This window comes from Cebus imitator, unplaced genomic scaffold (assembly GCF_001604975.1).
Source record: "Cebus imitator isolate Cc_AM_T3 unplaced genomic scaffold, Cebus_imitator-1.0 Scaffold95, whole genome shotgun sequence".
In the NCBI taxonomy this organism is placed as follows: domain Eukaryota; kingdom Metazoa; phylum Chordata; class Mammalia; order Primates; family Cebidae; genus Cebus; species Cebus imitator.
The window spans coordinates 6,197,150-6,207,917 of NW_016107410.1; the positions used below are offsets into that span (position 1 = coordinate 6,197,150).

Consider the following 10,768-nt stretch of genomic DNA (forward strand, 5'->3'; position numbering starts at 1 on the left):
TTTTTTTGAGACAGAGTCTTCCTTTGTTGCCAAGCACCAGGCTGGAGTGCAGTGGTGTGATCTTGCTCACTGCAACCTCTGCCCCCTGGGTTCAAGCAATTCTTCTGCCTCAGCCTCCAGAGTATCTGGGACTACAGGCATGCACCACCACGCACAGCTAATTTTTGTATTTTAGTAGAGATGGGGTTTCACCATGTTGGCCAGGATGGTCTAGATCTCTTGACCTTGTGATCCGCCTGCCTCAGCCTTCCAAAGTGCTAGGATTACAGGCGTGAGCCACCGCTAGGATTACAGGCGTGAGCCACCGCGCCTAGCCCCAGTATTATTTTAATGTGTGATAAAGTGTTACCAAATTAGCTTGTTCAGTGGCTTAAATTTGTCATCATTTAAACATTTTCATTGCCCTTTCCGTAAGAAATGGCATTACTGATGCTAAATAATTGATACTATATGACAAGGCATTTGCTATCTTTTAACAAGTTCAGGTTTGCATTTTATGTCTTTCGTTGAGTGAAATTTTCTCCCTGCTTGGCTCCTGAAAAATTTTTCCTTTTAAATGCGAAGAATAAGCTCTAATCAAGGGACTCATTTCTAAAATAGCAGTATGAATTAGTGAGCAAGTGCGGCTTGGTGGCTTTGTGCCTTCAACTCTGTTAGTTCCACTGTGTGTTATCTGTGACATACTTGGAAGTTCAGTGTTTCCAGCATCTAATGGCACAGTTTACAATTGTGACTTTGCCCAACAGCAAGTATTTTAAGTATATATGCACACACGCGTGCACACACAGACACACACCCCTTAAAAAAAACAAAAACAAATATGGATCATTGCTTTTATTGGATAAATATAACTTTATGTTATCTAAATTTCTTTTCATATTTTATTAACTGTAGCATTTTCTAAGCTTTTAGTGTAAAAAAATTAGACTGAATATTTTTTCTTACACTTTGACAGAGATAGGCCTGAAAAAATTTTTATGAACACAGGTGAAAAAGCAGGAAGATTTTCAATTGAGTGGATATTAATTCCAAATGTCAGTCTATCTTGCTATAAAATTTCACTTCAACCTTGGTGCATCTAGCCAGTATGAGGGGGAGGATTTGTCCACAAAACTCCTGTGGGAGGATGGATAGACACAAAGTGGCCTGGACAGCTCATTTCCACCCTTTCATTGGCTGTCTGTCTGTCCTAGGTTTGTGAGTTGCCTGCTGGAGCAGCCTGAAGTGTTAGTCACCGGTGCAGGAAGAGGACATGCTGGCAGGATCATTCACAAGCTGTTTGTGAGTGCTCAGAGGGTATGTGAGAACCATTGCTGACTCTATCGTGATCTCTCCAGACCTCTGCTCTGGAAGAGGCTGTTTTAGTTCCCACACATGGCTGATCACAGTGATGTCACCCAAGTGTAAGTCTGGGCATTGGGTTTGAACAATGAAGAAACAATGACTTCTGAGCCTCAAAATCCATTTGTTTTCCTACATGTTGAATTAAAATGATAAGTGTGTTCTAGGACCGACATTTTAAAAATTAGAAGAGTCCAAAATCCATTGTTATAGAAGCTGGCAGGGACATGATTAGCAATGGCCAATGCTGTGCTGTAGAAAAAAATGTTTACTTACAGGTACTTTCAAATTAGAATGGAGTTCAGTTTTACCATCTCTAAAGCCTATGTAGTGCAAAGTGTATTCACAACTCTCCTTGAATTATAAATATAACTGTTCTTGTAATGGTGAAGATATCTACCTTTGAGGTTTCCTAGGAAAGAGGAAAATTTCAGATTTTTAGGGCTATGGAAACAGAAAGAAAGCCCAGCCTGAAAAATTATAATCATTACCTCTAGTAGTGAAAGTAAAGGTTTTAAAATTATATATTATCGGCTGGGTGAGGTGGCTTATGCCTGAAATCCTAGCAGTTTGGGAGGCCAAGGCAGGTGGATCACAAGGTCAGGAGTTCAAGACCAGCCTGGCAAACATGGTGAAACCCTGTGTCTTCTAAAAATACCAAAAATTAGCCAGGGGTGGTGGTGTGCACCTATAATCCCAGCTACATGGGAGGCTGAGGCAGCAGAATCACTTGAACCCAGGAGGTGGAGGTTGCAGTGAGCGGAGATCGCACCACTGCACTCCATCCTGGGTGACAGAGTAAGATTCTGTCTCAAAAAAAAAAAAGAAATTATGTAGTATCTTGGTTACTGGCTAAGGGCTCTGACATCCCACAGATAATGATCAATTCAGGGCTCATTAATATTAGTGATTCTGATAAAGGTATTATGATGTGCACAAATTACCTGCTTCCCCTTATATGGCACTGTGATTACACTAGAATGAACCCGTTTTGAGAGTGTAATTTTCAGAATCAAATAAGAAAAATAATTTCTATGGGTCTACACATGGAATAACAACTGGATAATCCCTGTAGAGTTAGTCTGGCGTACAACTAGTTAATATATTCCAATTCATAGCCAAATATACTGGTAGGAGTTCTTAGCAAGAGCTAAAATCTTAGTTTGTTTATGGGGCAGCTCCCTAAACTTAAGAATTTCAAATTAATAACCAAATATTTATTTCCTTATAAATTAGTCTTCTAGCAAACAATAGATGCTTGCTTTGATTTGTTTTTGTCTCTGGCATGAAAACAAGAACCGAGTTTGGTTCCACATCTGATGATATCTACCCAGTTTACTACCCAGAAGCTTACAAGCATATTCTTTTTCTTAGCCGCCAATATGAATGTTCCTCATATTGCAAAAAAGTCTTTCCTCTTTGATTGTTTTTAAAAAGTGACATGTTGGCTGGTTGCGGTTGCTCACACCTGTAATCCCAGCACTTTGAGAGGCCGAGGTGGGTGGATCCCCTGCGGTCAGGAGTTCAAGACCAGCCTGGCTAACATGGTGAAACCCCATCTCTACTAAAAATACAAAATTTAGCCAGGCATGGTGGTGAGCACCTGCAATCCCAGCTACTGGGGAGGCTGAGGCAGGAGAATGACTTGAACCTGGGAGGTGGAGGTTGTGGTAAGCCGAGATCATGCCACTGCACTCCAGCCTAGGTGACAAGAGTAAATCTCCATCAAAAAAAAAAAAAAAAAAAAAAAGTTAAGAGGATTTAAAATCTGAAGTATTTAAGTCCTGAGATTATTGATAACTAAGCAAAATTATTTTCCCCAAAATAGAAATAACCTCCTTACCCCCTCTACTGACTGCAAGTAAAACTTTGACAATATGGGAAATTTTATATTTATTTATTCATTTTCTAAAGAATGGGTCTCATTCTGTCGTCCAGGCTGGAGTGCAGTGGCACGATCGTAGCTCACTGCAGCCTTGAACTCCTAGGTTTAAGCAATCCTCTCGCTTCAACATCCCAAGAAGCTTCAACCACAGGAATGCAACACCACGCCCAGCTAATTTTTGTATTTTTCCTAGAGATGGGGGTCTCACTTTGTTTCCCAGGCTGATCTAGAACTCCTGGTTTCAATTAATCCTCCTTCTACGGCCTCCCAAAATGCTGAGATTATAGGTGTGTGTGAGCCACTGCACCTGGTCTAGTAAATTATAAGAAAATACTAATCACATGATCTCACTACCCATTGATGATTTAACATCTAGTATATACATGTGTATATAATTCTAAAAATAGGGTTATATTATGTAATTACTTCGTTATTCTTTTCTACTTAATATACTTAAGATACCTTTCAAAATCACTAAATACAGGAGCATAGTATATCATCTTTCAGTGGCCTCATTGTATAGCTAATCCCCTTAATGAATGGAAATCGTGGATTCATCTATATTATTTCATTTAAGAAAAAATTTCAAGTTTTCAGACCTTGTAGTGAATGTCTGTAGTGAATGTTGTTATATGTAATCCATATAACAAGTGTCCGGTTGGTACATTTTTAAACTTAGTTCTTAACTGTCTGGCTGAAGTAAACTGTTAAGGGTTTATTCATATGCCTTTCCATTAGCTGATACTTTGTATCAATTTTACAAGTCAAGATTTTAACACTTTTTCTTTGAAAGCTGTGATGCAATTTCACTTGGTGTTTTTATAGCTTATAGTAATTTTATATGTTTATAACTCTTCCTTAAAATTATAAATAGTAATAAGCCTTATGATTATAAGTATCTCTGGTATATACATACTTAAATGGAATTCAGCAAATAAATGACTGGATTTTTGCTTCAGGCTTGCTAGATTGAATAACTCTTAGGCACCTATTCCTAAATTCCCTGGAATATCTATTTCTCAAGCCATGAACACTATTTTTTTTAAGCATCATAATTCCCAGTAGAAGAGCTAGGTTTCTGTTGGTCATTTCTCCATTAAATAACACCATGTCACCTGTTGAGCCGTAGATGCATGAGTAGTAGATGTCTGCTGTAGTTGACAGCAATGTGTGCTGTGTGTGGTGTGACTTTGTGTTGAATATTATTTTGATAGGATCATGTTCCTTAATGTAGTGCATGCTGTCTCAGAAGTAATCCTGAACTCCCTTGTCTAGCCCTGTTTAAACCATCTTGCTTGTTTCCCTTTCATCACTGTTTCTTTTCTCACCCTTTCTCAAGCTGACTGAATCTTCTGATGAGGTAACAAAATAGCCTTTGCCCCTCCCAGTTCCTTGTTCCTTCCCATCCCTCTAACTTCATAAGGTCGTGAACACTAACCACCTCCCTCACAGTCTGGATTTGGCTTACCTCACTTGCTGATGTTTAGTGCAACATGATTTCATGTTTCCATTTCCAAAACAATTTTTTTTTTTCTAAATTGATGGTATTATCAAAAAAGCATAGTAATCAGAATTAAAATTTTAGGCTGTAAGTGAATATGCATTTTATGTCATTTCAATGAAAAAAATAGATGCCTTTGATACTGAGAACTTCTCTTTTGTGGTCATTGCTGTATGGGCCTCTGTCACTTCAGCATCACATTAGCTGCCCAGAAAGCAAGACTAATGCCCCCTCTTTTAATTTGGCAAGTGAACCTTAAAAAGAATTGATTAAAAATTCTTACCCAGAGTGAAGATAAAAATTATCTCTGGAGAAAAACAGCTCCTTACTGGGCTGGGGCTACCAGACATAGACTTGAGTCGTTGCTGGAAGAAACGCAGAAAGCAGCACAGCTCCGTGGGCCTTTTTCATCAGATGTCTGAATATGGCCCTCTCTCTTCAGAGCAGATTGCCTGGCAGTCATCATCCCTCCTGTCTCCGTCTCCAGTCCGGCTGCTCATGCCGTGTTTCAAGCTTCTTGCATTTGCTGTGTAATGTGGTTTTTGAGTAATCTTACATACAGCTGACTGCATTACTGAGTAACATAGGACATTTTCATTTATTTATCATGTTAATTCATCTGTCCTTCAAAAGCATCTGAGTTTAGTATTTTACCTGCTTTTGACTTTAGCATTTGATTCTTTTCCAGGCTGCAGCCATGACTCCACCAGAGGAGGAATTCAAGAGAATGGGCTCTGCAGAGGAAAGAAGGCAGAACTCCGTGTCAGACTTCCCACCCCCTGCTGGCCGGGAATTCATTTTGCGAACCACTGTGCCGCGCCCTGCTCCCTACTCCAAAGCGCTCCCTCAGCGGATGTACAGTGTTCTCACCAAAGAGGAATTTAGACTTGCAGGTGCCTTTTCATCAGATACCTCCTTCTTCTGATTCTTCTAGCATTACTCGTTGGTGGCTTCTGAGACAGTGCTGCCTCCTCCTGTGGGAGGGCAGGTGAGCCAGGGAGAACCCGAGAGGTCTTGGAGAGGGCCTTGCCCAGTTGGGTGATCAGGAATCAAACCAGCATCAGAAAGACTTCCCAGCACCAAGCTGGAGCTGTGTTGTTTCATGGAGGGGGCAGAGAGAATGGGCTTGGGCTGTTGAGAGATTTCTGCCCTAGAGATGGCCTTTGTATATGGGCGGGGGGGAACACAAACACATCATACACTCTGTGTCCTCACCCTGGTGGGACCGTGTTCATCACATTCTCTTCTGTGACTGGCCTCTAGGCTAGCGGCTGCATTCATGGTTTGTGCAAACACTTCATGGTTCTATATATCAGCATCAAGTGTTCAAAATAAAATATCTGTTAACTCAGATTTCTGGATATTTTGGTGGTAGCTTCTAGTCCCAGAATCTGTGTTTTTAAAATACTACATGACATCTGTCTATTCAATCACCTGGTGGTCATCTTTCTTGTACTAATTAACTGTTAATGAGCATTTTGGATATTCTAGGAGAAAGCCTATAATTTCACAGTTTCTCTTTTTCATGTAACTGTAACCTAAATGTATTACTTCTGATAAAACTATGATATCAAATGTCACTGCACATTAGTTTTATATCTATTTTGTGAGATTTGTTTGGTTGCCATGTAAGTCATCACCCTGAAAATCATCTCCCTCCCCTTCTCTTGCTGTACAGCATGCATTCTTTTTCTGTGGTTGCTGGCTGCGTACTGTATCTAATGAAGTAGAGAACAGCACATGCAAAAATACAGTCTGGGAACCTAACAGACTCTCATGCAGATAGTATCATTTGGTTTATGCACTAATGCAGTGAGTAGAGGATTATTTTAATACACTATTTTGCTTTGTATTTTAGTTCAAATAATCTATGGGGAGGTATAGCCCCCAGTATGAGAGTAACATCACCACATTTCTAGTTACATGGAGATCAACATGTATTATGTCTGTGTTGCTAGATGATGGTTTCTGCTTGGTAATCTTATTTTTAGGCCTAAAATTTCCACTTCAATCCAAAGTAAAACTGGTTATACTGATGGGTAAACATAGAGAAAGGGCTGCCTCGAGGGAAGTCTGGGAAGGTCAGTTCCCTTTATAGTACTTTGGTAGCAGGGTGGGTGCGCTTAAAAGTTGCCCCAAGCCAGGTGGGGTTTGGGTTTCTTGCACTGCCCCTTGCCAGGCATTGGTGGACAAGATGTGGAGGGATGGCAGGCCATGAAGCAGCCTCCAGTTTGCCTCGGTCCAACAGGTGGCCCTGTCCACTGTCCCGGCCCCTACTCCCAACTCCTTTCTTCTGAGCACACTGTAACAGATAGGGGTGGGTGGGTAGATGGATGCCTTGATACCTCTATACCTCTATGGCAAAAGAGGCCCCACTCTTTCTTTTGTTTAAATCTCCTGGCCTGTAACTTTCACCCATTGGGCGTTATGAGACTACATTTGAGAATATTAGCTCCTGGAAGCCCAAGGACTCTACCGCTGGCATTTCTCTGGCTTTCAAAAGTGGGATTTGGCTAGTTCTTGAAACACAAGCTCAAGCTACTTCATCTAAGCAAAACTTCTCTGCTAGCTCTTCCCCTGGTAGCTTGTGGCATCTGACAGGTGGTCATGGATAGATCCTTCCAAAGTGAGCAGTTGCCCCTCCTGCAGGGAACGTTCTTGGCCTTAGCAGCAAGGAAGCAGCTGAACCAGAAGACTGCGGCTTGGGACTCCATCTGGAGAGGGTGGGGACGTGGCCCAGCCCACACACAAGCCCCAAGGCAGGAATGCTGGTGACCCGTGCTCTGGAATGGCCCCTACTCTTCAACATGTGCCCCAAAATGGGATGGTGTCCCAGGAGGCGGTCCCCATCCCTCACTCATCCAGGAGTCACCAGGTCTGCCTGTGTGTGGGGCCAGGGCCTTCCTTGCCTTAAACCGCTTCCTCTACAGACAGACAGACACCTTTGCTTCTGTTAAACTTTGCTTCGGAAAGGTGGCCTCGGCTGTGGTTGGACAGTCTGACCTGGGTAATCAGTGATGGGACACACTCAAAACTCTTCCAAAGCCCTCCAGCCACAGGACAATTTGAGTAAGTAATGACTTGTCCATGCTATTTGTACATATTCCTCTTTCTCAGCCCTATTGTGGCCCAAAACGCTATTTTTGCCTGTGTTACATAACAAAGGAAACTGCATTCTTAGCAACCCACTGTCACTCTGCTATGTTACCTTGCCTATATGAAAAAAGGAAATATTTTTAGAGTGTGAATTTCCCAAACGTCCTCAACTATTCTTGGATTGGAGTTACAACGTCATAAAGGGAGTGCGACAGTGGGAGGCCCAGCCATCTCTGAGGCTGTGGCTGAGTCCCATCTGAGGGCTTCTGTTGCCACTGAGGCTGCGTTGAAACGTGCCCTATCCTGCCCTGTCCCTGTGGCAGGTGGCTCTCTTTGCACAGGGCTTCCCACTGTCAGCAGTGGATTCCAGAGCCTAGGAATACTCTTCATTGATTTTCTTGACTCCTGTTGTTACTTTGGTGAAAAAAACGCCAGCAATGGCCTGTCCTCTTAGGGACTCAAGTAGGACGTAGAAATCCCCATTGGGGGTCCAGGGGAGCAAATTGCCTAGAATAAGCGCACAGGCTCCCTCCCTGCCACCAGGGACATGGTAGGAAGGCTTCCCTGACACAGATGTTAGCAGGGTTAATGCTGTCCCATCAGTAAAGCAAACCTGTCCAAAATGGTCAGGGGTTTCAGGCCTTGCCATCTGGCTGGGGAGCCAGACATGTTTCTTTAGTGTGTTTATCAGCTCCCCAGGTATGTCCTGGTAGACAGCTGCTCCCAGGAGCTGGTGTAGAAACAAACCTGCAGGAAAAGCCAGCCCGCTCCAGGCGTGTGGAAGCTACTGGCAGGAGCCCAGCAAGGACCTACCTGGGTCATAATGGAAGCAATACAACCAAAAATCCTTGATCGAGCCAGGACAGACGTGGCCTCATCACTGAAGATTCCATCTGAGACCTGCAAATAATCCAAATTGTATATGCTCTTAGAGCAGATAATTTTCTCACAGTTAAATAAAATCTGTCTTAAGTGGAAATTATGAGTGGCCCATCCCCCTGCTACCCACTTAACTTTTCCTTTCTTTTGTGTGCTCTGATGGAGAGAGAAGACAAAAGCAAGACAAAAGCTGTGTGGGGTCACTTTTCAGGACAGAACTTGGCAACATGGCCATAGAGCTGATTTAGTGGATACATTTTCAATTAAGAGGTTCTCAAATTTGAATTCTAGGTTTTCACATTTGAACTCTATCATACGTGGTAGAGAGCTACTGATAAATTTGGCAAAAGATATGCAAGGTTCCCAGAGACAAAATCATGAGACTTTATTGAAAAAGAATTAGAAGACGTGAGAATGTCAATATTGCTATTGTTATATTATTTTGGTAACATACCATTGTTCTTGTACAGAAAGATAAGGTACCATGAAGATGTCCATTCTTTCCACAATGACATTTAATTCCAAACAAAATCCCTGAAATACATTTTTTGGTGGAATTAGAATAGTTGAATCTGAATTGTATATGGAAGTGTAAAAGGCCATGAACAACCAAGTGATTCCTGAAGAATAATAAGGTCATGGATATTGCTCTATAAGATAGTAAGACTTACTGTAATGCTATAAATTATGGTAAAAGATTATGGTACTACCCCATGATCCACAATCCCACTACAGGTGTCTATCCAAAGGAAAGGAAATCAGCATATCAAAGAAATACCTGCACTCCTATGTTTATTGCAGCACTGTTCACAATAGCCAAGATGTGGAATCAACCAAAGTGTCCATTGGCAGATGGATGAATTAAAAAAATGTGATCCATGGCCCAGCGCAGTTGCTCATGCCTATACAGCACTTTCAGAGGGCAAGGTGGGTGGATTACTTGAGGCCAGGAGTTCGAGACCATCTCGGCCAAGATAGTGAAACCTCACCTCTACTAAAAATATAAAAATTAGCTCAGCATGGTGGCACATGCTTGTAATTCCAGCTACTCGGGAGGCTTAGGTATAAGAATCCCTTGAACCTGGGAGAGGTTGCAGTGAGCTGAGATTGCACCACAGCACTCCAGCCTGGGTGACAGAGCGAGATTCTGTCTCAAACAAACAAACCAAAAAATGTGATGCACATACACAATGGAATACTATTCAGTGATTAAAAAAAGTGAAATTCTGTGATTTGCGACAACATGGATGAGCAGAGAGGAGGTAATGTTAAATGAATAAGCCAGGCACAGAAGAACAAATACCGCATGTTCTCACTCACATGAGGTGTCTGAAGAAGTTGCTATCATGGAAGTAGAGAGTAGAATAGTGATCACCAGATGCTGGGGAGGTGCTGGGGGTCAGGGGGAAATGGGAGGAAGTTAGTTAATGGGTAAAAAGTCACAGTTAAATAGGAGAAATAAGTTATAAAGTTTTATTGCACAGTAGGGCGACTATAGTTAATAATACTGAATTGTTCATTTCAAAATAGCTAGAAGAGAAGATTTTGAATGTTCTTACCACAAAGAAATGACAAGTGTTTGAAGTGATGGATATACTAATTACATTGTGTAATAATTTGATTATTACACAATGTATACTTGTATGAAAGCATTACAATCTACCCATAAATATGTACAATTATTATGGTCATTTAAAAGCAAAAGTTAAGGCTGCACATGGTGGCTCACAGCTATAATCCCAGCACTTTGGAAGGCTGAGGTGGGAGAATCACTTGAGCCCAGGAGTTCAAGACCAGCCTGAGCAACATAGTGAGGCCCCATGTCCATAAAAAGGAAGTAGTAAAAATAGCTCCTGCCTGAAATCCTAGAACTTTGGGAGGCTGAAGCAGATGAATTGCTTGAAACCAGGAGTGTGAGTCCAGCCTGGACAACATGGCAAAACCCTGTCTCTACAAAAAAATACAAAATTAGCTGAATGTGGTGACGCATCTTTATAGTCCCAGCTACTCAGGAGGCTGAGCCCTGGAGGTCGAGGCTCAGTGAGATGTGATTGCGCCACTGCACT

The 10,768-nt window shown here is 41.9% G+C and overlaps 1 protein-coding gene and 1 long non-coding RNA gene across 4 annotated transcripts in view; one reads left to right on the forward strand and one right to left on the reverse strand.

Annotated features, from left to right (window-relative positions):
- Window positions 1-6,329, forward strand: part of RAB3GAP1 (RAB3 GTPase activating protein catalytic subunit 1) — a 98,886-nt gene extending 92,557 nt beyond the window's left edge. For 2 of the 3 annotated variants that reach the window (XM_017536039.2, XM_017536041.2), the window contains exons 23-25: window positions 1,194-1,296; window positions 4,566-4,586; window positions 5,416-6,329. In XM_017536039.2, the coding sequence (XP_017391528.1) occupies window positions 1,194-1,296; window positions 4,566-4,586; window positions 5,416-5,652 (361 nt within the window). In that variant the 3' untranslated portion in view covers window positions 5,653-6,329. The remainder of the gene's footprint in view (window positions 1-1,193; window positions 1,297-4,565; window positions 4,587-5,415) is intronic. The other variant, XM_017536040.2, reaches the window with a different exon arrangement.
- On the reverse strand, window positions 820-5,498 carry LOC108309627. The gene is made up of 2 exons (XR_001827429.2): window positions 5,011-5,498; window positions 820-1,753 (listed from the first exon to the last, which is right to left on the reverse strand). It is a non-coding gene; the product is annotated as an uncharacterized LOC108309627 (long non-coding RNA).
- Window positions 6,330-10,768: the final 4,439 nt, after the last annotated feature.